Source organism: Gymnogyps californianus, chromosome 2 (genome assembly GCF_018139145.2).
Source record: "Gymnogyps californianus isolate 813 chromosome 2, ASM1813914v2, whole genome shotgun sequence".
NCBI lineage: Eukaryota > Metazoa > Chordata > Aves > Accipitriformes > Cathartidae > Gymnogyps > Gymnogyps californianus.
In genome coordinates, this window is record NC_059472.1 from 12358191 (window position 1) to 12385025 (window position 26835).

Consider the following 26835-nt stretch of genomic DNA (forward strand, 5'->3'; position numbering starts at 1 on the left):
CCTAATTTATTTCCTTGCCACTGCGACAGATTCATTTTTGTCCAGAGGTTTCCATTTGTCATTGTATTGGGTTTGCGTGGTAAGGTTTTGGTAGTGGGGGGGCTACAGGGGTGGCTTCTGTGAGAAGCTGCCAGAAGCTTCCCCTATGTCCGATAGAGGCAATGCCAGCTGGCTCCAAGTCAGACCCACCGCTGGCCAAGGCCGAGCCCATCAGCAACAGTGGTAGCGCCTCTGGGATAACATATTTAAGAAAGGGAAAAGAAGTTACGGGGAGTAGCAATTGCAGCCAGAGAGAGGAGTGAGAAGATGTGAGAGGAACAACTCTGCAGACACCAAGGTCAGGGAAGAAGGAGGGGGAGGAGGTGCTCCAGGCGCCGGAGCAGAGATTCCCCTGCAGCCCGTGGTGAAGACCATGGTGAGGCAGGCTGTCCCCCTGCAGCCTGTGGAGGTCCATGGTGGAGCAGATATCCACCTGCAGCCCGCGGAGGACCCCACACTGGAGCAGGTGGATGCCTGAAGGAGGCTGTGATCCTGTGGGAAGCCCATGCTGGAGCAGGCTCCTGTGGAGAGAGGAGCCCATGCCCTTTGGTCAGTTTGGGTCAGCTGTCCTGGCTCTGTCCCCTCCCAAGATCTTGCCTACCCCCAGCCTACTGGTGAGGGGGGAATGTTGGAGAGACAGCCTTGGTGCTGTGCGAGCCCTGCTCAGCAGTAGCCAAAACACTGATGTGTTACCAACACCTTCCTGGCTACCAATACAGAGCACAGCACTGTGAGGGCTGCTATGGGGAAAATCAACTCCATCTCAGCCAGACCCAATGCAGTCATGAGGACATTAAAGGAAAACTCAGGGTGGTTTGGCTGGAAATAGGTCCTGTCTCCAAAAGGATTCTAGTTTCATTCCCCCCATCTCTCTATGGCTGTATCTGACGTACTGCTTGGCCAGGCACTCGCATTTTGAAGTTTATCCCTGCTGCTGCTACAGTGAATCCGATTCACGTACAGCTGCATGTGCAAAATGTTTCTTTTCTTGTGGGGTGGGTTTTTTTGTTGTTGTTTTTAATGCTGGGATGTGGGGTATCCATCATGTTAGGGAACATCAGTCAGACCTGCTCAGCTGTTTGTAAGTGGCAGGAGGGACTTTTTGCTCTGTTTTCTAGCAAAAAAAAAAAGTGGTTGGTTGGCTGACCGGGAGAGAGTATTTTGGTGTTTGCATAATTTCTGAATACAGTTACCAGACAAGCAAAGCATAGGAATAGGGTTTTGGGGGAAGGTGAGGCGCAGGAAGAGGGGATGGTTTTTGTAAGCTTGTTTTTGTCTGAGTAGAAGTTAAGACCCCCTTGGTGTATACCCGCTGACTGCTCCGACTGGCTCTACCCCATGGCGGTGTGGAGCGCTCTGGCACCAGCCTGCCCGTTGTTACGACCCGGACCGGACAGACCAGAGGGTCGTAGAGGTTCTGGGATCCCCCCGGGCTAAATTAAGGGGAAACGACACCAAACGATCACTTTGAACGCTTTATTCAAACAATCCAAACTTGCGGAAGGCATAACGGTGGGCAGCGTGGGTTGCAGCAAAACGTTCACAAGAAGAGAGAGAGGAGAGGAATAAGGAAAAAAAAGAAAGGGGGGGACAAAGAAAAGAGATAGTCACCGCCCTTGGGTCCCGCGATGTCGGCGACGAGCGCGGCAATCCTCCGGTGATGGGCGCGCGCCGTGGCTCTTTGCAGTTGTGTCTTTTATAGTCTAAATCTCTGTCCACAGTCACACCTCTTGAAGACTTATATGGGTTCATTCTAGACAGTTCTCAACATATATGGTAGTGTTCCACAGGGTTCTTCACCTGCTGAGCATGTGCGGCTTCTTGGGGTGGTGGTCTTAGGGACTTTTTAAGGAGCTACAAGCCCCCTCCTCAGATAAGCTTTGTGTGGCCTCTGGCCATATGTGGTGGGTTACCAGGCTGGTTCTGCCAGAACACTGGGCTGCACACCCTCCGGCACACCCCCTGTGTCCATGCCAGCCAACTTCTTGCTGATGGCCCTCTTTGTTATGCAGACCGTACCTTGGTTGCTACAATGTTTGAGACATTGACAGACATTAACTCTTCCAGTCCCTCACACCCGTGCAGCCAGCACACACCCAGTTACGGCTCCGGCTCTGGGCCGAGGGCTGCTTGTGCCAGGCTCGGGGAGACGGCAAAGCGGGCTCAGGGGCAGGGCAGGGGAGCTGGCTTTGTCCTGTGGTGGTGTATTTCCCTGTGAATTTTGCCCACGTCTGGTTTTGGCCTTTCATATTCAGGCTAGTGCAAGTAGCTGCTAAAGCAAATCGGCATTTTTAATTGAGGGAAGTGCAATGCTGGTAGTGCAGACCCTGTATTAGAAACCTGTGACAAGTTAGGAAAAGGGGTGCAGGTTGGAACCCTTACTACGAACAAGCACCTTCAGCATCGAAAATCAGCAAAGCACCGATACGTGAGTGGAGAGAAGACACAGCTCCTTGCTGAGTAGGTAAACAGCCTAGAGGTGAGGGGCGTGCTGAAGAGCTGTGCTGGCAAAGGGCACGCCTCGATTCCACTGCTGCCTTTGGACCGACGGAGCGCAGGGAACAGATCCTGCTTCCTGGTAAGAATGAAAATTTCGGCAGTAGAATACGTGAAGCTGCTTTTCTGGAGTTTTTTGTTGTTTGTTTTCAAAATTCAGGCCTATTTTAGCCTGTAGGCTTACTGAAGAGGGCCACGTAAAATTTCTAAAACCCAGCCAGATTAAAGCCTTTTCCTACACTCGAGCTAAATATGTTGAGTCCTTTAAACAGCTGAAGTTAGTGCCTTTGCCATCTCGTTATCTTCAAGCCGTAAGTTGGAGTTCATGGAAAAATCAGGCCTTAGGGTTAAATATGGTACAATCAAATAACTTCTGTAGAATGAAAGTCAGATTAGGTAACCCAAATCTCCTCTCTTCTAGCCCTAAAAATGGGAGAAGAGCAGAAGAGCCAGGAAGGTTTTCCTGTGAGCTTTCACTAGGTGGCTATATCCCATCTATTCTCTTACAGGCAGGTTAGTGGAAGCATTAGCAAAATTTCCTTGTGTTGTATCAACGCTTTGGGAATGTGGCCGGAAGCAAACAGCTTTTTGTACCTAATTCCTTGTATCACACTGCCGGCTAGAACTGTCTGTGAGCCATAAACAAGCATACAAGAGCCATATTCCTCAGCAGGCCGCTTGTGTTAACTGATAGCGAGCGCTCTGTAGTTGTCATCTAGGATTCAGTTTATATGGGGATGAACCTTCTGCGGCTCTACAGCAACGTTATCCCTGCCAGCAAGAAAGCACGACATTGTAAGGAAGGTTTATGTCTTGTGAGATTTGATACCAAAGTGAAAAACTCAGCAAAGAAAGAGCCTAACGAGGTGGGGAGGGAGGGCAAGAAGTCTTTATCCCTAGGCAAGGTCAGAAATACCCGCATTCCAGGAGCATTCCAAAGCCTGTGTCTGTTGCTGTCAGTATCTTGAAACTCCAGCTTTAACACCTTGCCGGTATTTAGTGCCAGATTCCAAGTTATGGGGCTGATGATAGGAATTGTTTATTCATTTTCATCCACTCCCTCCCACCTTCTCCACAGTGGGAGACAGGCTCTTGCCACAGTCATTCTCAGTTCAGTTGCTTATCATTTGATCCGGTCCCCCAGCAAATCTGCTTCTCCCACCCCCTTAACTCACACTCCTCTGGCAACACGAGTTTTATGTGGGCAGTTCTGTCAGTCTCATAGTTGAGCTAACTGTGAAAGCCACCATAGAGCACTCCATTAAGGCTTCTTCACAGGCTGGTCAGTCTTCTCTGACATTTTAGGTACATGGTGTAGATGTTAACAGTCACCTATTCTACACTGCACAAACTGGAAGTGAAGTGAGTGCATGCTATAGAAGAACAGTATGTCAGAAAAATGCCTTCTCTTTTACTTTATTTGGCTTTATTTTGTATTACTTAGAGTAGCATGTGGTCACTGCCACATTGACTGCCTACAGAAGACAGACTGCTTCAATTCTCACGTGAAATAATGCTTTTACATGGGAATTTCACGAGGTCTTGTAACATAGTGCCACCACAGTGGTGGCAGATGTCCTTCCTTACGAGCTGGCGGCAAAGCTTCAGTTCTTGGACCATCAGCTGGAGTTTCTTCTTCTAACTGCTTAATCTAGAAGACAAGACATGAAATTGCTTTAGTACATAAATGCACATTTCCATAATATGGTTTTCAGTGCCCAGGCAGTTAAGCAAAACTGGTCCCCATTTCAGAAGGGAAGAAGCAGCAGTAACACCTTCGGTTGACAGACAGGTTTCATGCTTCCCAGTATTCACTTAAACTCAGTAATCATTGCAGGCTCATATTACCTAATTAAGAAGGAATTTTTAGCAGTGAGAAGTGATTTACAAGAGAAATTTTACTTAAAAGGTCATTATTTCCACGTAATTCATGTCTACCATCGCTACACTAAACAGACTGGATTTTCTTGCTGCTTTGAAAGCTGCCAGATAATTACAAGTCCTGAACAACTTCCATTCCAGCCCGCAGGAGACCTCTATTTCTGCGTGCCACCAACAGCCCTTTAAATGTTTTCAATACATGTTTCTTGAAGCAGCATAAGTGCTGGCTGCCACTATGTTAATTCTGATAAGAGTGCCATACTTCATAACATCCGACTATTTCTCTACAACTGAATTAAAGAACTACTCCAAGAACATCAACTGGATCTCAGTTTCGGATGGCCAAAAATTAGTCTCGATTCCCAACTGATGAACACTGTGGTAAGTCACTTTCAAAGGTGCAATCAGAAAGTGTCAGAGCTTCACAGCAGCAGAAGAGGAATTCTCTGGTCATTAATCTCCTCTCATCCCACTGTGGAATTTCTTTTAGCAAAACTGCTACAACAGCCCTGCACTAATTGAAACACAGTTGCAGGTTCAGCTTTAACTTCAAATTCCCTTCGGAACTCTGAGATCTCTGTGTAGGCATTGTAGGTCAAGTCAGTGTTTCACACTGACAAGAGTTGTAATAAAGCAGAGTCTAAATGAGACTGCAGTAGGCATTCAGTAATTTTTCCAAGAACACATCTAAATGTCACACAAAATACTTGAGTGCTAAAGAGGCTTTACTTTGCATTGAACAAGCACTGACCTCTTTATCCCAGCTTTCCCGCTGCAGCTTCTTCCATTGCTCTCGTTTGGCAAAGTAATCAGGATACATTGCCTTCTCAGAAGGATGCCAGTAATCCAAGCACCATTCAGGAATCTGTTACAGAAAAATGTAATTCATATATATTATTTTTATATATGAAATCATATATAGTACACACATACAAAAGAACTAAATGCAATCTCTGAAGCCAGTATTAAAATGGATAAATGACCCAGGAAATAAAATACTACATAAAAACACCATTTAAGAGCTACCTGACTATTGTTAGTCTCAAGCACTATATGGCAGAGATCAGTACTTTTAATCTTGGTTTCACACATTATCCTAAGTCATAGGAAGACATCATAGTGACTTGCTCAAATCATAGCATCCCAAAGCCAAGTCCCAGGTCATCCCAGTTTACTCTAAAGTTCTCAAAATAATTCCATCTGGTGGATGAGAAGATCTCATTTCTTCCCTTCCTTCTCCTAAAGGCAGCAGGTTAGAGAGATCCTTTTCTCCAACTACTAATTTTATTTGACAGAGACAGAACCTTACAGCTCATTTCTGCTTGTCTGCAACTACTGAAAAATTAGTGGCCTCTAAGTTCTTGATAACGGTCTGACCTTTAAGATGCCCAGTCAAGGAAAAAAGCGAAATTTAAAATTCTGCAGCAGCATATCACTAAATGTTAATATTTTAAAGACAGGAACATTGATTAAAAAACAAAACAAAACCCAACCAAAAGCCCCAATTCTGAAAAAAAGAAAATTAAGAAGTTGCTCCAATACCATCATTCATCCAGTGACATTTACACTTCCAGTTTCCTGCTGTGATTCTCATCACTGAGTAAACCCTTGACTGAACAGAAATAGCAGAGCTGCTAATATAAAAAAAAAATCCAAACACACCAAACAACAATTAAAACCATCAAACAGCCCAAGATCTAAAAATTACATTTTGTAGCAGCATCCACAATGGACAGTCACTGATATATCAACAAGCCAAATCCTTGTGACAGTCATTTTGTTAAAGGAGAGTTTTAGCATATGAAACAAGGCAAAGAAAAGAGAACATAAACCAGTTTATATTTCTATATGAAGACCAATCTTGACCATTTATTGCTCAACTGGCCTTTTTTCTGTCCGGATTCTCTCTCACTATTATCTCTACTACTGCTAAGGCCCGTGACCTTGGCATAAGCTTAAGTCCTCCTCTTCCTTTTTCACTCATATGTTCTTTTTTCTTCCTCTGATAAATCTATGTCAGACTCTTCCCTTCACATGGCTTCTTATGCACAAAGATCTGATCAGATCTAGTCTTGTGTCAGCACTTTCTTCAAATTCAGCAGAAAACGGGTGCATGCACTCTCTAGGTTAGTATTAACTTCTTGTAATGCATTAAAAGAGCTGATGCTAAAAAAGCAAAAACCCTACGTTTTTCTATGCAACTCGTTCCTTTACTCCTAAATAGAACAGTCTAGGGGGAAAAAAGCCTCTAGAAGTACCTTAGATTCTAAAAATATGGCTTGTATTTTTAGGCATACCACCTATCACACAGTGACGCACAAATACGTATCTGGCACTACAGCATATGAAGGGAAATGTTAATTTGCACCATTACTCAAAATGCTAGAAGAATGACAGGACTGAGTGAAGAGACGTCCCCCTTGACATCTGACAAGACCAGAGAGAAACCAAGGCTGTGACCAGATGGCACCACAACGGGCAGCACAGCTTCCTCCACATTGTTTACTCTCACAGCTCAGCTCCAACCCCTTCACTGTGCCTGCTCAGCCCACTGCAGAACAGCTTCCATTTGGCAAAAGAGCAGATGATTATCCCAACAAAAAGAAGCTAGCTGTGTTCAGACAGACCAACAAACTCCGTTTTCAAGGATCAGACAAGCAGGACAGCTTCTCCTATGCAAGCAGCACAATGTTCAGCAGCAGTAAACTATTAGAGAAATTATACTGCTGAGTCAAGCTGCAGGCCTATGAAAGTCCACTTAAAGCACTCACTTTACATTCACCAAAAGAAGGGCAAGGTAAGCACAGTAACGCACAACCTTACAGGCCACCTTACCTTGTAGCACTCATATCTCTCATAGGAAGTGCCCCCAGGGGAGTCAGGGAAGATGTATGGCTGAGGATGCTGGCTTGCCCAGAACTCCTCCTCACCCGCCCTCAGCAGCTCTGTAGCTTTCACCATATCCTTCACATCCTTGTTCTTATCAAATCGTTCTCTCAGGAGGCAGGCAAAGTAGCGGTACTTGTCTCTACAGACAGAGATTAAGCACAGTGACGTACACCAGAGGAAAAAACTAATCACATACAGCAACAATGCTTGGCAACATCACCAGTCACCCCTGTGCAAAGACACAGCTTGGCCAGGGGCCTCTGAGAGATTCCTGTTCCCACACTGCCCTTTTCTGTGGCAGGGACAGGCAAGTGACCCCACAGGCTTTTTCCTCACCCCTTCAGCCACGCCTGGGGGAAGGGAAGGAAAGAGGACAAAGCCCCAGTCAAGCCCAACGCCCGTCTCGGTGGGGAAGGCCGGCCGCCACCCACCCTGCCCCTGCCCCCCCCCCCCCCCCCAAGCTAAGTGCGGATCTGAGAGGCCCCACTCCTAGGAAGGACAGGCCTCCCCCTCCCCAGGCCCACTTCCCCTCGCCTCTCACCGATAGATGCACCAGGACTCAAGGTGCCGCAGGGATTTCTTATAGAGCCGCAGCACCTTCTGCTGGTGCGTCAAGTAGGCCGCCATTCCGGGCTGCCCTACGCCTCACCTTCGCGCGCGGGGGCTGGCGGGAAGGTGGAGGACGTCGCCGCGCGCAGGCGTGTCGCTCGCGCTCCAGCCGCCGCTGCCGCCAGCCGCCGCCATGAGTCGCACCAAGTTCATCGGTGAGGGGAGAGCGAAGGCGGGTAGGGGGTCTGTGTCCCCGGCCCCGGTGGGGCCGGTCGCCTCGCCCCAGGTCCCTCCGTACCTCGCCCGATGCCGGGCTGAGGCAGCCGCCGCCTCCTGTGCCCGCCGCGCGGGGGGAGCCCCGCCGTCCCGCTCCGTGAGGGGCCGAGCGCGGCGGGCGGGGGCCGCTCTGGTGACTGGGCCTGCCCCTCACCCAGGGCTTGTCGCCTTCTGTAGTCCCTCTCGGTGTCGCTGGGGCCGAGATGCAGGCTGCCTTTGAGCCTACGGGAAGCGTTTGGGAACGTTTCTGCTATCGCTAGGGGCTTCACGCAGGGCACTGAGGGGCTGCTGCGTGGCTCCTCAAAGTTATCCCTAAACTCTGGCTTTTCTGGCCGCTTCTCATCCCCTTTTTCACGTTGGCGCGTTGTTTCTAATTGTATGGAATTGGCTTGGATGAAAATGTTAATATTCTTAGGAAATTCGGCAGGAAGTATGTAAATAACTTCAGAAGGTCGGTTGAGATCGAAGTTTTATGTGTGGCTGAGCAGCCTAATGTTACCTTGCAAAATTTCCCTTCCCACTAGAAACCCCGCTAGAAATGTGGGCTCTGGCAGCAGCAGAGGTGGCTGTTCCTGAAGCCTGTGCTTCAGCCCTTGTCTGCGAGGCTGTGGCTCAGGGAAAGCCTTGGGAGCCAAGTAAAGAAGGTTGCGCTGGGGCTGGAGCGGCTTCGGTCGCATTGCAGGTTTTCTTGTTCGTGCTGCTGGCCAGGCTGGATGGTCGCAGGCAGTAGGAGGGAAGACGGGCAGCTTTTATGAGGCAGTCTGCTGCTGCTCCCACCCGTGTGAAGGTTGCATGTGAGATGCTGCATTTTTCCTTCCCTGTTACTGCTTGTCAGCAGAGATAAATTTGTATTTTCATGTGAAAAGCAGAATTAATTGCAATAAACGGTATATATGTATTAGCTTTGGTGATTATGAGGGTGTGTCTTACTCATAGAATAAGTCTGGAGTTGCATAGAAGGCCAAAATTTTATTTTTCTGTCACTTCTAGTAAGGAGTAACCTCTCAAGTTATGAATGTAAACTTAGGCTTAAGCTTTATATGGCCTGTCAATGTGGTAGTTGGGGACTGCTAAGATATGCTTTCCATTGTCTTCCCTAGTTGGCTAATGCTCAGAATGAAATGTAGACTGACTATAACATCTAATTTCAATATTTGTTTTTTCATAGATATTGGTATTAACCTGACAGATCCTATGTTCAGAGGAATCTACAGGGGAACACAAAAACATCAAGGTAAATGTTTCTTTGTATCTGCTGAAAGACCGAATCCCTCTTGTTAAAATGGAAGCCTCTTACTTGTCAGAAAGTGAGGTTAGAACTTTTTTTTTCTCCTCAGAAACTGGATGCTTATTATTTACTATGGCTTGAAGAAGAAAGTGTGACAAAATAAGTTAGATGTTCTAAGCAAAATATACTCTCTTCTACTGAATTGCTATTAAGTTGTCATAGAGGTAACCGCTTCTAGAGCGAAACGGAAAATTGCTGATGTATTTATGTTAGGATTGCATGGAAGAAACTGATCTGAGAATTATGAACAATAAACTATCAAAGTATTGCATTGCTGAATCGTAGTTACTAATTATAACTGATGCTTTTTTGTTCTCACGGCCTTTAGATATAGATGTAAAAACAGAGAGGCTGCTAAAGTATGTGAAAAACTTCCATTGACTTCTGGGATTTAAATTGGATCTTCAGTTATTGCATTTTGTTACTGTCTTCTAAAGATTACTCGTGTGGTTTAAAGATTGTTCATGATAGGCATTTTGACTGCATGAAAGTAATTTTTAGTTGAAAAGTAGTTAAATTATGCTGAAACCCTTAAGTTCAATTTATGACATTTTAATGAACTTTCACAGATGACTTTTTGGATGTCGTAGAGAGAGCAGTCAAAATTGGCATTAAAAAGGTAATTTCTTATAATAAAATTTCTTTAATATTTTAAACTGCTTTCTAATACTTCGGGTTTTTTAGTGCTCCACTATTAAAACAAATGTTTCTGGAGCTTGCAATGGAAAATGCAGTAACTTTCTTCAACAGCATAAAGCAAAAGTGTTCTGTGCAGAACATTGTCTTTCATTTGCCCAGATTGTTAGATGCTGATTATTTAAGTTCAGTGGTATCATATGTGATATGTATGTAGAATTTCTTTTGTACAGTTTCAACAAAAAGATATTCTCCTCTGACCTACTGCAATTGACTAGTACGTTATTTTCCATGTTAGCTGTATTATAGGCAGCCACTCCTGTTGTCTTGTATCCTGAGTGACTCACTCAACAGTTACCGCTACAGATCAAAACTCAGTAACTCTTCTGATAGTAATCCTTCAGATATTTCTATATGTAAAGGAAATTGGTAATTGCAGAAGAGCTGGGAGTGCCTGTAAATTCTTACGGTTGAGACATCTGAATGTCTGCTAGTAAATACTGGCTTACATGTATTTAAACTGCATCATTATGAGCAGGTTTGTAACCCTTAGCTTGAAATCGGTGTTTTCAGCAGCGGACCACACTCCTTTAGTTATAATAGTCTAGCCTGCCTGTATCTCTCTAAACTGAATAAATTGTCAAGATAAAAATACGAATTAAAATAGAATACAATGCACACTGTCACAAACCGTTCTACTGCGCTAATAAGGCTGGTGGATTAGAAATAAAGAAATAAACCCTCCTCTAGAAGAGGAACAGACACCCCAGAAGTTTGCCGAAAGGCGCTCAGCTGAAAAGAGTGGGAAATAAAGTGGGAGACAAAAAAAGAAAACTAGTGATGGAGAAGTTACCACACTGCAGCAAATACAGAGTCATAGTCACTTTTACTGCGTTTATATGCGCTGTATAAGTACTATTTAATCTTTATACCTCCCTCTGAAAGTAAGTGGCTATTTTATCATCAAAAATAGATTGGCTGCATAACTTTTTCAAGATGCACAGGGGATTCAGAAATGGAAATCAGGAGTGCTGTGTCCTTAGCTATGTTTTCAGTCTTGCTACTGGCCTGTACGGTGTCAGAAGTATATTGCATCCCAGATTGTTTCTACTTGCCTAGAAGCTTAATCTGTTTATTTGAAAATACTTCTATTTTTCCATACAGCTGCTGATTTTTTGCTGGTGCTGCTGATGGTAATTTTTTGTGAAGTTTTGCCCTGTGCTATATGTACACTGAGCCAATTTCAGCTTAACTTATTTTTCTGGTGATACTGTTGGGATGTGTCCATCTCTAATGGAGCATACTGCAGAAATGTCTGACTTGGTGCTGACTGAGTCTGGTATATGTCATGTGCAGGGACAAGAGTTGTCCAGAAGCAGTGTGGTCATGATTTATTAGGACCTAGAGTGCAAGATCCTGCAAGTGGTGGTTCAAAAAACACTGTAAGCAACAATTCGGGTGTGATAACCTTTGATCTTAAGGTAAAAATAAAAGATCAGAGCCAGAAATTCTTAAATTTGTAATCCTGACTCTGATACAGACTCCTTTGTTGGTTTATCTACTTACTCATGTCTTGTTTTTGGTGTTCGGGAGTTTTTAGTTTCTCCACCTGTAAGACAGGGAGCATGTTTCTGAATATAACTTCTTGAATGCAAATAGTTTCTTGAGTCATTGTCTAATGAAGTTAATATTGCTGCAAATAGAAGTATTTTACTCATTTAATGGTTTAAATACTTAGCATAGAAGATACTTAAAGAAAAAAATCAGGGTTTGATACCTGATATTTACTAGCTCCTGAGGACCATTGAGATTTGTTACTGATTTATGAAATTTTGTCATATATACATTAGTAATTGTCTTCTGATGTTCTCTGTCTAGATTCTTACTTATATCTGAGTGTTTTCTTAAACATTGTTTGATGTTCAGAGAAGAACATACTCGCTGACAGTACTTTTCTTCTTCCAAGTTTTTGATTACAGGTGGGAGTCTACAAGATAGTAAAGATGCATTGCAGCTGGCACAGACAAACGGTATTTTCACTTTAAACTTATGTTGCCAGTCAAAAATATAACCTTCTCCACTCTCAGAATTCAGAGTTCAAAAGGACCTGCCCCTGGAGGTGTTTACAGAATCTCAGATTAAAATGAGAAATTGTATTTCAGAGTGGGATGAATGCATTGTGTATGAGTTTCTGTATGTTGCTCTTTAGATCCCTGGGTGTTGGAATGAATCTGGAATAAAAATTTTGTTACAAGGCTCTCTTCTAGAAATAAGCTGGAATGCTTATGTAGTGTGGAATATATGGGTTTTTTGGTGGGTTGTTTTTTACTTACCAATCTGTCATGACCAGCTTGAACGAGAGGTATCTTCCTCTTTATGGTTCTCCTAGCTTTCCCTTTCTTTCTTTCAAAAGGCAAATATCATTCCACTAATCACTTAAATATGTATTTGAACTAACACAGATGTTAAAGTACTATTTACGAACAGAACCATAGAATAATTTAGGTTGGAATGAACCTGAGGAGGTAATTTGGTCCAACCCAATCTACCTCCCCATTTCCATCAAAGCAGGACTAGCTTTAATATTAGGTTAAGTTGCTCAGAGCCTTATATAGTCTTTCCCTCCCCACATTCTCCATAAAGGCACTTAGCAGAAATGTTAGTTTTGGCACTAAGGTAATCTAGATTAGGTATGTAGGTAAATCAGGCTAGATGTTGCTTGCGAAATTCTGTAACAGCTGATGCAGAGGCACACAATGGAAATCGCATGCTGTCTGCAAATCTTACAGCTGAGGATAACCTGATGCATTTTGAAAAAGATGTATTTCTAGATGATCTCAAGAGGTTTCTTCCAACCTCAACAACTGTATGATTTGCTGAGGGCTGCTCCACTAGAGTAATTTAGCTTTGAGTTGCAGTTCTGGAGTATACTAAATAATGTGTACTCAAAAGAAACACTTGCACACACCCCCACTGGAGATACTGTCTAACATTTTTAAAGCAGAAAATACCAGTGTAATAAAATCATCACCAAGATAAAGGTGTTCAAAGGGAGTTTTCTTTTAAAATTATGAGCAATAAAAGAAGTCCAGATACAGATACTGTCTATACCTTATATAAATTTTCTTTTTTTTTTCTTTTTTCTTAAAACCTAATACTATCTTGGTTTAGACATGTTTTACAGTACAGTTGGCTGTCATCCTACCCGCTGCGGAGAATTTGAGCAGAGTAGCCCTGAACAGTATTTATCTGAATTAAAAGATCTGATTGAAAAAAATAAGACAAAGGTAATAGCAGTTGGAGAATGTGGCTTAGGTAAGTGTTATCTTAGTACTTCGATATTTTTTTTTCTAGACATATATTAAAAAATCCTAAAACACTAAGTGCATTTTTTGTTCTTTCTATTTGTAGATTTTGATAGATTAGAATTTTGCCCAAAGGACATCCAACTCAAGTAAGAAACTTCTGATGACTATAAATTGACTTGTAGCAATTTAAAGGAGCGTTTTCTATCTTGTGTTCTATCACGTAACATTTTCTCAGGTGTAGACCTGCGATTTGCAGGGTTGGCTCTGGGTTTTTTTGGCAGAAATGGGACTTTAAAGAAAGGTGCCTACGTTCAAGTAGTGCTATGTGCTAAATTTTGCTACCTGCCTGGTGTTGACTTAGATGTCTTTTTCTGTAAAATTGATCAGAATTTGTGGGGTTTGGAGTGTAACAGATGTTCATTCTTGCTAATACTCAAGAACTCTAAGAGACTCCTGGGGAGAATAACATAACTGTAGTGTGTGAAAGAAGAATTGGGTTATTGGTTGAAAGGCATGGGGAAGGGAACAGAACTGTCAAAAAGGATAAGTCAGCAGTGGAAAAAATAAGCTTTTAGTAAGGGAGGTGTTAGCTGGGAGCAGATAATTGGGAAGGGAACAGAACTGTCAAAAAGGATAAGTCAGCAGTGGAAAAAATAAGCTTTTAGTAAGGGAGGTGTTAGCTGGGAGCAGATAATTGAGAGCTGATGAAAAAGGTAATCTCGGGAGCTGGAGAGATCTGTGTTTTGAATATATGCAGCATAGATACTGAATGGAAAGAAGCTAGCACAGCCCCTAAAATCAGCTTGCATTCTTGTATTGAGAACTTCTGTCTACAGAGGGAACTGACTGAAAGATAGAAGTGATAAATTCAAATAAGATGAGTGATTAATGAATTGTGCTTGCATATTACTGTTCTGAGTAAATTAGTCACTGGGGGGCAGTGGTTAGTTGTGTTTTTTTCTAATCGCCACATTAGCAGTAAGTAGAGTTAATTTCTTCATAATGCTACAGTCATACAGTAAAATATTCAGCAAAGTGGACAGAACTTTTTTCCTGGTAGAATTCAATGTACAGTTCAGCAAAGCACATCTTGGAGCATAACCTGTTTCTTTTCTGTGGCAAACTAAACACTGGTGGAGCATTACATTTTAAGATCCTTACTGCCTTGATGTTATTGGGAGAAAAAAAAAAGTGTCTGATTTTCCTTATCTGATGGACTGCAGCTGAAGACCGGTAGTGAAAAACTTCTAATCAAGTGCACTGAAATTGGATTGTGAGGAAAGAGGTGACAGGGTGGAACAGAAATACCTTTTAAAATGGTAGGTGAGTCGTTTCTAATTAAGGTTAATAATGACAGAAAGTCTTTATCTGAGCTATTTCAGTGAATTGTATGAAATACATAAATCTAGTTTCTCAGAGCTCTTTGGGAGCCCTTCCTGGAAATTGCAGTTGAAAGGAGGTGATTGATGAAAAAGACAGGAAGCAAAAAATGTGAGGGAGTGAAGAAATATTGAAAGCTTCAAAGACAGATGCTTGCAAACATTGTGTTTGTAAAGTCTGTATTTTCTAAATGGACAGCTTTCCCTGCTCTTCATCCTCCATGTGTTCGTGAGATACGGTCAGGGTTTGGGGTTGTTTTCATTTCTGCTAATTGAATGCTATGGAGTTGGATACAGTCTGACTTGCACGACCTTTAGCAGACTGGATGGTGAGTTCTTCGAATTAATATTCAATGTATGCTTGATAAATGAACTAAAAAAAAGGAAGGCAAAGTGTGAAATGCATGGAGGCAGGTCACTGGTTTTCAGCTGGTCTGTAGTTCAGATGTTGTAGCAGTCACTGGAATAGCTAGCAAGCAGCTGCAGAGTTACCCCGTAGAAGAAAAGTACGGTAGTTTCCCAGTGGGTAGTATCTAAGCATGCCCTCTGTTTTTGTTTAATGTTTAATCATTATTTTCTAGTTAGTTATGCTATGTTTTCTTCTGGATAATTTTCACCTGTAAAAAATGAACAATATTATTTTATCCTTTTTCTTGGATTGAAAAGCTAATAAAGATGAGAAGCTAATAAAGATGAAATTCCTTTGTTGAAGCAGCCCTAAGAACTTTTTTTGTCAGAATTTTTCTCCATTCTCATAACTTTTCCAACAGAAAATGGTGATTTGAATGGTAGTTAGGTGAAGGTATTGCCTTCATATTATGGTGAAGGTCACATTATAAATGGACTGATAAGTACATAGAAGTTTCACTTCTGCTGTGCTACTGGGAGGGGTGTGTGGGGCTTAGCGACACGGAAAGAGGAGTTTTCTTAACCAAATTGGAGGGGATGAGCAAAATCACATGCACTATGATTCATACATGAATCCAGAATTGTTTGTCTGGGGATATTCTACCTCAGCAAGGCCAATTTGCTTCAGCTCCTTTAGTGTCTTGATCCCAAACCTGAAAATACTGCACTATTTGAACTTTATGGTCAAAACTAAACCTTTGAACAACCATGCAGAAATATTTTCAACCTTCCTTATTGAGAAGCAACATAGAACCAGCGTATATTGAATGACAGTCTGCTCACCCAAAGAAAAGGGTTGTTCTTTCAGCACTGGAACTAGTAAGGTTTAGTTTCCTACTGACTTATTTTGTTACCATTCTGATCACCGTATGTCTGGTTTCTTCATGCTTTTCCAGGGTTTCTTTCCTCCCTTTTTTGTTTTTTCTCTCCAAGAACTTCCCCATTCACCTCCCCTTTCTCTTTGACAGGGCAAGTAGCATGCGTTAGGCTTCATTGTTGCTAGGAATGAAAGAAGCTTGAGTTGCCTTTCCATTTGTAGGGGCACTAAACTTTGTACTTTCAAGAACACTGCCATTCTCAAAATTAAATTCAAATTGGCAGTAGGTTACTTAGGGGACTTATTTGCAGCTCAGTCTCTAAAACCTCATTTCCTTATGAAACAGGTCTTCTGTTTGAAAAAAACCCACCAATAATCAAGCAACTGTAGCTATTTAACCGCAAGGGCAATCATGAGTTGCAATTAAATTTATATTTAGTCAAACAAGCTAAACTAAGCACAGTGTCTAGACTACAAAGAAGATTCAAAGTAGGTGTAATTAATTCTCCTGAATTTTCACGTCAGTTTTTAACATTACAGCCGATTTCTGTTCCACCTGGTTTATCTCAAAGATCTGCACTGATAAACAGGGAAGGTAACTTTTATCAGAGAAATCATAGAATGGTTTGGGTTGGAAGGGACCTTAAAGATCATCTAGTTCCAACCCTTCTGCCATGGGCAGGGACACCTTCCACTAGACCAGGTTGCTCAAAGCCCCCTCCAGCCTGGCCTTGAACACTTCCAGGGATGGGGCATCCACAGCCTCTCTGGGCAGCCTGTTCCAGTGCCTTACCACCGTCACAGTGAAGAACTACTTCCTTACATCTAATCTAAATCTACCCTCTTTCAGTTTAAAGCCATTACCCCTTGTCCTATCACTACATGCCCTTGTAAAAAGTCCCTCTCCAGCTTTCTTGTAGGCCCCCTTTAGGTACTGGAAGGCTGCTATAAGGTCTCCCCGGAGCCTTCTCTTCTCCAGGCTGAAGAACCCCAACTCTCTCAGCCTGTCTTCACAGGAGAGGTGCTCCAGCCCTCTGATCATCTTTGTGGCCCTCCTCTGGACTCGCTCCAACAGGTCCATGTCCTTCTTATGTTGGGGGCCCCAGAGCTGGAAGCAGTACTCCAGGTGGGGTCTCACCAAAGCGGAGTAGAGGGGCAGAATCACCGCCCTCAACCTGCTGGCCACGCTTCTTTTGATGCAGCCCAGGATATGGTTGGCTTTCTGGGCTGCGAACGCGCATTGCCGTGTTAAGTTGAGCTTCTCGTCAACCAACACCCCCAAGTCCTTGTCTGCAGGGCTGCTCTCAATCCACTCATTGCCCAGCCTGTATTTGTGCTTGGGATTGCCCCGCCCCTGGTGCAGGACCTTGCACTCGGCCTTGCTGAACTTCGTGAGGTTTGCACAGGCCCACCTCTCAAGCCTGTCAAGGTCTCTCTGGATGGCATCCCTTCCCTCCAGCATGTCGTCCGCACCACACAGCTTAATGTCATCGGCAACCTTGTTGAGGGTGCACTCAATCCCACTGTCCATATCACCAACAAAGACGTTAAACAGTGCCGGTCCCAATACCAACCCCTGAGGAACACCACTCGTCACTGGTCTCCACTTGGACATCGAGCTGTTGACCGTAACTCTTTGAGTGCAACCATCCAGCCAACTCCTTATCCACCAAATGGTCCATCCGTCAAATCCATATCTCTCCAATTTAGAGGCAAGGATGTCGTGCGGGACAGTGTCAAATGCTTTGCACAAGTCCAGGTAGATGACATCAGTTGCTCTTCCCTTATCCACCAATGCTGTAAACCCATCATAGAAGGCCTCCAAATTTGTCAGGCACGATTCGACCTTAGTGAAGCCATGTTGGCTGTCACCAGTCACCTCCTTATTTGCCATGTGCCTTAGCATGGTTTCCAGGAGGATCCACTCCATGATCTTGCCGGGCACAGAGGTGAGACTGACTGGCCTGTAGTTCCCCAGGTCTTCCTTTTTTCCCTTTTTAAAAATGGAGGTTACATTTCCCCTTTTCCAGTCAGTGGGAACTTCCCCAGACTGCCACGACTTCTCAACTGTGATGGATAGTGGCTTAGCCACTTCATCCGCCAGTTCCCTCAGGACCCATGGATGCGGGACCTCATCAGGTCCCATGGGCTTGTGCACCTTCAGGTTCCTTAGGTGGTCTCGAATCTGATCTTCTCCTACAGTGGGCGGTTCTTCATTCTCCCAGTCCCTGCCTTTGCCTTCTGCGACTTGGGCGGTGTGGCTGGAGCACTTGCTGGTGAAGACTGAGGCAAAAAAGTTGTTGAGTACCTCAGCATTCTCCATGTCCTAGGTAACCAGGTCTCCTGTTGCCTTCCGGAGAGGGCCCACATTTTCCCTAGTCTTTCTTTTATCACCAACGTACCTATAGAAGCTTTTCTTGTTGCCCTTGACATCCCTGGCCAGATTTAATTCTATCAAGGCTTTAGCTTTCCTAACCTGATCCCTGGCTGCTCGGAAAATTTCTCTGTATTCTTCCCATGCTACCTGTCCTTGCTTCCACCCTCTGTATCAACCTGTAATATACAGAAGATAGTGAAAATTGCACAAAATGAAATGACCAGTTGCATTGTCTTTTTTTAAAATTGTGTTTATTATTTATATGTTAGGAAAATGTAAATCAAACTAATGGTTTGCTGCCACATTCTCCTGATTGATATGTGGATCATACACGGCAGTGTGTGGACACTTGAGTTTGCCTTTGAAATGTTTCTGATATCTGATGATGGGAATGCCCCAGTGCCCTGGACTGCTTTTAACAGCAACACCTAAAGAAATCCAATATGTGCATGCAGTCCCAGCCTGGTGGGACATGCAGTGTCATTCTCCTGCCTCATCTGGATAATGTCATCTTTCAAATTACGTATGGATACCAAGTCACCTATGCACTGTTGGCCTTCTGCCATGCATCAGTTCCTCTACTGTGTTTCCTGAGCATTGGTAATTTGCGTGCCTGGGTGTAGCGTGGCAGACAGAAATGGTAAATGATAGTGCTCTGGAATCAGAACTAGCTGTAAATGACAAGTGACGGGTTAGTTCAGTGCTAATTAGTTTCCTTTGGAAACTGCACTGGGGAAACTGGCTACCTAGTTACCTTCCCTCTGCCCACATTTTTATGTCTCTTCATAGGATGGCTGCCTCGTCGTTAACGCTCCTTCAAAGGGAATACTAGGAGTAGAAGGTAGGGATGAAATGAGTGAAAAGGAAGGGGTGCAGGCATACAAAGGAGAGGAGGGAAAACAGTGGAAGACTTTGAAAGAGTGAAGACAATAGGCAGAATGGGGCAGAAGTAAGATGCCTAATACTGATATTTGTTCCACCCCAACAGAGGAAAGACTGACCTTCATGGAAGGGCAAACAAAAAGTCTGGATTGTTACTTTACAGGCCAGCCAACTCTGATGCAGTTTTGGCCATTTGGGGCTATAGAAGTCTGCATAGTGCTCCCTCACTTGCCCTTACCTCATTTACAAGTGCTTCTTGAAATAGTGGTCTCTGTGTGATCCATACTCTCCCATTTCTGACATTTCAGAACTTTGTGGAAAGAACAGTCAGTTCCTCTTTCATTAAAAATAAATAAAAATGAACTCCAACACCCACACTACACAAGAGTACATGCTTAGCATATATGTGCATGCATTCTTCCAGTATTGATGCTCTTAGCCACTTCTTATCTTTCTTCCAGCATAGATCACTACTATGTGAATATACCATGGGAAAGAGTTCCTTTTAAATCCTTGCACAAGTAAGAGCTTTTGCATGGCAAATGCATTAATTCTGTCTTTAGTTCTGGAGGACAAAAGCATACAAGCGCTGGAAAAAACTCTTCTACTGTCTTTATTTGCTCTTACACTGAGTTTCTGTTTAAAGGTGATTTTTATTTTACAGGTATTTTGAAAAACAATTTGACCTGTCAGAACAGACGCAACTGCCCATGTTTCTCCACTGTAGAAACTCACACGCTGAATTTGTAGGTGGGTTTTCTTTGAGAATTTCATATTCAGAGCAAATTCTGAATATGAAAAATCTGGAAACCTGAATCTTTCACCTTTGTCTGTTATAAAGCTGTCTTACATTTTTATTTATGTTGTTTCATAGACATAATGAGAAGAAACCGAGATAGATTTGTAGGAGGGGTGGTAAGTATGGACTTCAGTGTGGCATTCATTTTTACATGCATTTGTGTGAATATTTTTGCTTAATATGCAACTTCTTGTTTGTCATGGAATCTGGGTAGGCTTCCTGTTACATGATTTAAGTTACTATTAATTAATAAGTGTTTTCCAGTCCCTTCTAGTATTTTTATTTTCGTTGCTTATTCAACAGGTTTTTTGCAAGGTAAGAAGATAGGCTGAGAAAAAGCTCCGCAGCTGACATGAGCAGTTTTTCTTGGCCTGTCAGAAGGACAGTTTAAGCACCTTATAATTGACATTGGCCTTTTCCCAATTCTTCAGTGTCTGTAACTGCAGTGCATTCAGACCACAGATAATTTAGATGCGTGATCCCAGTGGAAGCCGTAACCTCAAACATTTGCTTCTGACGTTAGACATCATTTTCAAATTAGATCCAGATGTAACTTTTGATTGTTTTATGTCTTTAGATATTCAGATCATGTGTTTTAATTCAAAAGCATAACAGGAAAAACTTTGGATGAAATGATTAAGAAAGTCCAGCAGTACTTTCAGGTTTCCATTATGGCAGGGTTTTCCAAAAGTAGTAAATGCTTGGGTTATTCTATCCTGCTAACATCAGCCCACACCTCCTACAATAATATCTCAGTCCCCAGGTTTCCCCTTTGTTACTGCAAAAACCTTCCCCTAGCTCAGTACTTTGTATGTTGTGCTCTTACGTAATATTGTACAGTCTCTCCTTCCTTCCTTTCTCTTTTCTGCAAAACCAGTAACTAGCGGAGAAATGACGAGCAGGCACCCTCTGCAACTGCCTGTCCCCCTCGCAGCATGGGGAAGCAGTCAGCCTCTTTACTCCGCTTGGGCTGAGAAGCTGCGGTTCCCAGATGCATTACACTGTTTGTACCTTGTGACCTGCCGCTTGCCTCTTTAGTCCCTGGGATGACCAAATAGACTATCTCTCTAGCTCCAGTGGAATAAAATCTGTGGAGAATGTAACACTGCTCTTACTATGTCCCTGACAGTGCCCTGTAGGGAATAGAGGAAAGAATGTAAAAATTCAGCGTGCACACGATTAGTTCCTGTGTATGGTCTCCTAGCTGTCAGCTACAGGAAGTTCCTGGGCCAAAAGCAGTATCAGTGGATAGGCCTTTTCTACACATATTTATCACTAATAAAATGTGGTAACCGCTTCTATTGGAGTATTCAAGTGACTTCAGCCTGAACTTTGCCCAAATTCAGAATCAACTGAGCCATGTCCCATCTTTATGTTTGTATTGATGTGTAATGCATACCACCAAAGGTATTTATGATGCAAATAAAAACTAGTACGTACTTTTAAATGATTGGAGTTTTAAATGAAGTACATATATTTGTATATACGTGTGCATCTATATTTATATATGTTCTAGGTACATTCTTTTGATGGCACAAAGGAAGAAGCAGCAGCTATAATAGATTTGGATCTTTATATTGGAATAAATGGCTGGTAAGTTCTTTACAAGAAATAAAACTATTTTAAAATGTCAGCTGTAGTGAACTCATTGCTTTCTTTTAAACAATGAGGTCAAGTTTTCAAAGCTCACTAGACTCTTAATCATCTGACAGATTTAGAATTGCACTCATTAGTCTGTTAGCCGTAAAAAGTTCTTAACTCACAGCTCAGCGAGTTAATCTAGTCTTAGGTCCGTTCTACTACCCTCAGGTCAATCCTTGTTTGTAAATAAATGAGGTTGTTGAACGTGGAAGCAGTCCTTCTGAGAAGTGTTTAAAAAATAGCGTAATTTTAAGCTGCCATGTCAAATCCAGGAGTAATGCAAATGTAACCTGAGCAGCCTCATCTACTAGTTACGCAGTCTGAATTCTCAGCAGTCATCTGGCCAAAAGCCAGCCAGCACCACTTTGTAAGCTGCATGGGTTGCCGAGGCCAGGCAAGTATGGGCAGTGCAGGCAGGGGTTCTGCATGCTTACTGGGGTGAGGCGGCTTCACTGAGTAACTCTCCAAATTGGCCGTTTTCTGCAAAGTTTGAATTTACAGGCAGCACTTTTAAAAAATAAAGCAAATTTTATTCACTACCAGAATTACTTAGGAAGCTGCCTTTGCTGCAAAACATTTCAACAGGCAAAGTAATTACTTTTGTACACTTTTTATGTTTTTTTACCAAAAATCTTGATTTTCTAGTTCATTGAAAACAGAAGCCAACTTGGAAACACTGAAATCAATTCCTAGTGAACGATTAATGATAGAGACTGGTAAGATTTTATATCTTGGTCAGTTTGTGACTTAAGCACTATTGGGCAATGAGATACACTTGTATAGCAATGATAAGGCAGAATCAAGACCTAAGGAGTTCGGAGTAGAAAAAGGACTGGCTGTTTCTCCACTTTGGAAAGCAGTTTACAGGCTCCGGAAATACTCCTTTTCAGCCTTCTGCTGGAAGGAATAAGCTGCTGTGTCAGTTCCTGGCATTGCAGGGGAAGATGAAAAGGACAAATTGACAAGCCCAGATTTTTAAATGTACCTAGGTACCAGAATCCTGCTTGAATATCTTTTAAAATCTAGCTTGCTGGAGATGTGCCAAACACAGGGCAATGGCTATGAGCTTGCCACTGACAGCAGTAACGGCATTTGGAAACAACTGCTCTTTAAATGGAGTAAGGTGGAAGAACGCTTGAATTCCCCTCTTGGCCTAATGAGCAGTGATTTTAATTGACTGACTAGGGATGCCTTTTTTTTTTTTTTTTTTTTAGCATGTTCATTTCAATTATCAGTAACTGGCAGTTGTAAAAACAGTATTTATTTCAATTTCTGAATCTGAGAAGGGAAAAACACAAAGTGCCTAAATCCTTAAATTTATTTGCACATAAATTGCATATATGAAGTACAGACCTGTTAAAGTATACATGAAGTTTCTGTGGAACACATGCAGTGTACCTAGCTATCTTTATCATGTCAGAGGAAATTAGTGTTATGTACTATTATTGCTGATTTTTTAAAATGTAAAATCCTGAAGGTAACGGTATAAAAATCCAAAGATTGTGAAGATGTTAAATTGCCCAAATCTCTTAAATTCCATTTTGAATTGGAAGTCACTGCTAGAAAGAGATTGCAAGAACTTTTGTCTGTGGAAGTAGTTGATTAAACTATCATCTCATGCTATTCTCAAACAATTGCATACTGTTAATTCTTTTTTTCAAATGAAACTAGATGCACCTTGGTGTGGAGTGAAAAATACTCACGCTGGATCAAAATACATTAAAACTACATTTCCTACAAAAAAGAAATGGGAAATAGGGCACTGCCTGAAGGACAGAAATGAACCCTGCCACATAATGTAAGTGTACTGCTGTATTATTATTTAATATACTTCAAATCTCACAGGGGAAAAAAAGGAAAAAATCAGTTCACTGGAAATGTAGTAAATAGAAATGAATTCTAAATGTATTGAAGCTTGTGCAAGGTATTGCTTTATAGGCTGTGGAAAAACTTAAAAAGTCTTAATTTTCCCACTTCAGCAATTCTGGATGTAAAAAGCTCCCTGAAAGTGAAACCAGTACTGTTTTTATCTTTTCACTTGATACATTGGAGAAGGGGTTAAACGCTGTAAAGTAGCCTGACTTGAATAAATTTCACTCAGTTGTTCCAGTTATTTTTAAAACTGGTACAGCACTGGAGCTGTGCGGGACTCCGCAGAGGGGGCAGTACTGAGACACCAAGTAGTGCCTGTGCCTGTGTTCATATCACAGTGCCCGTGACATGAACTGCCGTAACATGAATTTGGTTAGGGTCATTTCTTCATTCTGCTACTGTGCTTAAAAAAATTGATCTTGTGAATTTTAGATATGAACAACAGCAGTCAACATACAGAATAGCGAAAGAAAACTCCAGGGGCTTATGGACAGAGTTAGAAAGTACAGAAACTGTTTTCTGCCACTTGTCACATGGTGCCTTGCAGAGGTGTGAAAAGCAGGAAAATGTATTATTTTAGTGAAGATGTTTAGTTATCTCCATTAAATAGCACTGATTGATAGATGAAATGCCTGAATTTTCACAACTGTTACTAACGTCTGGTCAGTGAGTTATGCCAATCTTCACAGTCATCTCCTCATTATCAACTCTCTGAAAAGAAAAAGGAATTCGGGAAGGTTTCTTCTTGCGGTGTAGTACATGAATGAATTTTCAGCAATAAAGCTCACAGCTGTACCTAGCCAGGTGCAAAGCCGTTTACTCAATCAGAAGTGGGATTTTTTTTGCTGTGAAGTCTATATGTATTTCTGTGAAAAGCACTGTAAATTACCTGTTTGGAACTAGCTTTTGAAATACTGCTTAGGACAGTACTAAAGAATCTAGGTATTCAGCAAGGTGTCTAAACAAGAGTTTATTTGAGAACTGAAGAGAATTCTGCTGCTTTTTTGGGAGACGTGAAGAAACTCAGAGACAGACCACTGATCGTGCTAAAAGCATAGTTTAAGCTTACATGGTGACATCTCCTAGTGCTCAGATATATTTTATGCAGGTATGTCGATTTGTAATACTCTTTGAAATTGATTGTTTTAAACATGAAGCGCACGGATGAGCACGGAAGGGCTCTTTCAGTATTTTAAGACTTTCTAGGGTCAGTCCATGATTTTGGAGTAGGTGAAGAGATCAAGTGAAAACAGTGCTGATCACGAGTGGAGGACCTCTGCTGTTACTGAATAAGGCTATTTCGGCAAGCCTGTATCTGTTAACAACACCCCCAGGTCTTCCTCTGCTGCCTTAGTTGTAGCTTACAGAAGTGTTTCAGAAACCCCAGAACTGGAAATGCAGAGTCTGTCCTAGAGTGGTACACGAATGCTATACTTCGGCTTTTGCTTTCTTTTATAAAACAAAATCCTGTTTAGTTCAACCTTATTTCAAAATTACTGTCCCTTTAAAACATTAATTATAACCCATACTAATTGTAGATTAGTAACCCGAGAACCTCTTAAACCTTAGGAAAAATGAAGTATGGTAACTGAGAATTGGCATTTTGTGACTTCTCAAGTAGCAAGATCTGGTGTGAGGGGAAAGATAGCCTCAGGCCACAAAGTGTATTTAATGTTCAGGGTATATATACTGTTTAATATAGCTCAGTTGGCAGGAGGAATTTTCCACTTGTCTTTTTTTGGTGGTGCTGGACCCCTTTCAATTTTGATGGTGATATTTCCACTTTAGATATGTATTTTTAGAACTGCACTACTCCCCTTGGAAGCTATTTTTTTGACATTTTAGCCACAGCAGCTTTTTTTTCCCCCTCCTTCAGCAATTTCATATACACAGTGTTACACTAACATGTAGCATCCTCCTGCATCCAAGTGGGGATAGCTATGTAAGCCCTACCAATTCTCTTCAAGGGTGAAATTCTTTGGTATTTGTTACTTACTTCTGTGTAGGCCTGATCTCACCCCATCTCATCTTGAACATTGCCTTAAATCAAGAAGCTGTTTGGCTGCAAAGCACAGGAGTGGTCATAAAATGGGCTAATTCTGCATCTAGGAAAATATTTGCATTCCAGTAATTGTTAAGAGCAATTTTTTCTACTCTGTCTTCCTCAAAAAGAAGTTCAGCTATTGCAGAAGAGGCAAGATCCAAAACCGAAAACAACCAAAGCCTACCACCAAGCTTGAGGTTCTTACTCCTCACCATGAAGTTTTTTTCCTACTACTAGAAAAAATGAAAGTATGACACATCCTAAGAACTGTACAGAGTATTCGGTTTTTTCAGAATGATTTGATACAAAATCAAGAAAATAAGTACAGAGAGAAGATTGTGGCTTGGTTTTCTGTTACTTAGTATTATTATTCATCCCATTTCTTTTGCCTCCGTTTCCTGGCTTGTACCAAGGCTGTGGGCCTTTTAAAATCGCTCATTTAATGTTTACTGCAAATACCTGAATGCATTAATGACAGTTAATCTAGAGAACAGGGAAGTAGGAATAAGTTACTTTGGCAGCTACGCTCTCAGATAAGGCTGTATCTGGAATTTAAGCTTTGCCATAGACTAGTTTATTCATAGTGCAGCTTTAGCCTTGAAAAGCTAATGAATTTTAGTATGAAAAACGAAGATCACTGATAAAGACACCCACAAAATGACACTTTCTTTGAAACAGTAAAGCTGTTTAATTACCTCCAAACAAGAGTCAAAAGACCAAAGATGAATCTGTACCAGTGAGCAACCAGTGTTCAGTGTGAAGGGAATGGCAGTTAGTGACTTAAAAGTGAAGCTATTTGCATATCTATCTGAGCAACTTGCCCTGCTGCTCTCAGCATAGGTTTTTATTCCAGGTTAATCTTAGTGACTTGTCCATACACATGCAGCAGTCTGAAGTATATTTAGTACTGAGTTTCAGAGTCTTCTAATACCAATCTTTCTTTTTTAGTCAAATACTGGAAATAATGGCAGCAGTAAGAGAAGATGACCCGCTTGAGTTGGCCAATACTCTATATAACAACACTATTAAAGTCTTCTTTCCAAATATATAAAGTTGTTTTTCTTACATTTATTCAGCATAACTTTAGTAAATATATTGCAAAAACTTAAGAATTACCATATCTGCAAGATCTTATCAATGGAAGCCAATATGTAGTGCTTTTTTTTTTTTTCAATGGTACAAGATTAAAACTACTTTTGAAAAGGTGGTCTGCATTTGTGCAGTTTCTCAGCCCTATTTCCCTTTCATCAAGAT

The 26835-nt window shown here is 42.0% G+C and overlaps 2 protein-coding genes across 4 annotated transcripts; one reads left to right on the forward strand and one right to left on the reverse strand.

Moving 5' to 3' along the window:
- Nucleotides 1-3704: 3704 nt before the first annotated feature.
- Nucleotides 3705-8005, reverse strand: NDUFB9 (NADH:ubiquinone oxidoreductase subunit B9). 2 transcript variants are annotated; one of them, XM_050915704.1, is made up of 4 exons: nucleotides 7847-7932; nucleotides 7252-7444; nucleotides 5168-5281; nucleotides 3705-4186 (listed from the first exon to the last, which is right to left on the reverse strand). In XM_050915704.1, the coding sequence occupies exons 1-4, from the start codon at nucleotides 7930-7932 to the stop codon at nucleotides 4055-4057; spliced, it is 525 nt and encodes a 174-aa protein (XP_050771661.1). In that variant the 3' UTR covers nucleotides 3705-4054. The 2 variants fall into 2 exon arrangements, with proteins under 2 accessions (XP_050771661.1, XP_050771660.1); XM_050915703.1 differs by lacking the exon at nucleotides 7847-7932 and adding an exon at nucleotides 7955-8005 and having other exon boundaries at nucleotides 3708-4186.
- TATDN1 (TatD DNase domain containing 1) lies at nucleotides 7996-26646 on the forward strand. 2 transcript variants are annotated; one of them, XM_050915700.1, is made up of 12 exons: nucleotides 7996-8069; nucleotides 9299-9364; nucleotides 9988-10037; nucleotides 12021-12084; nucleotides 13226-13369; nucleotides 13466-13508; nucleotides 19890-19975; nucleotides 20100-20140; nucleotides 21541-21617; nucleotides 22311-22381; nucleotides 23337-23463; nucleotides 26530-26646. In XM_050915700.1, the coding sequence occupies exons 1-12, from the start codon at nucleotides 8048-8050 to the stop codon at nucleotides 26630-26632; spliced, it is 894 nt and encodes a 297-aa protein (XP_050771657.1). In that variant the 5' UTR covers nucleotides 7996-8047; the 3' UTR covers nucleotides 26633-26646. The 2 variants fall into 2 exon arrangements, with proteins under 2 accessions (XP_050771657.1, XP_050771658.1); XM_050915701.1 differs by lacking the exons at nucleotides 7996-8069; nucleotides 9988-10037; nucleotides 12021-12084 and having other exon boundaries at nucleotides 9325-9364.
- The last annotated feature ends 189 nt before the right edge of the window (nucleotides 26647-26835 follow it).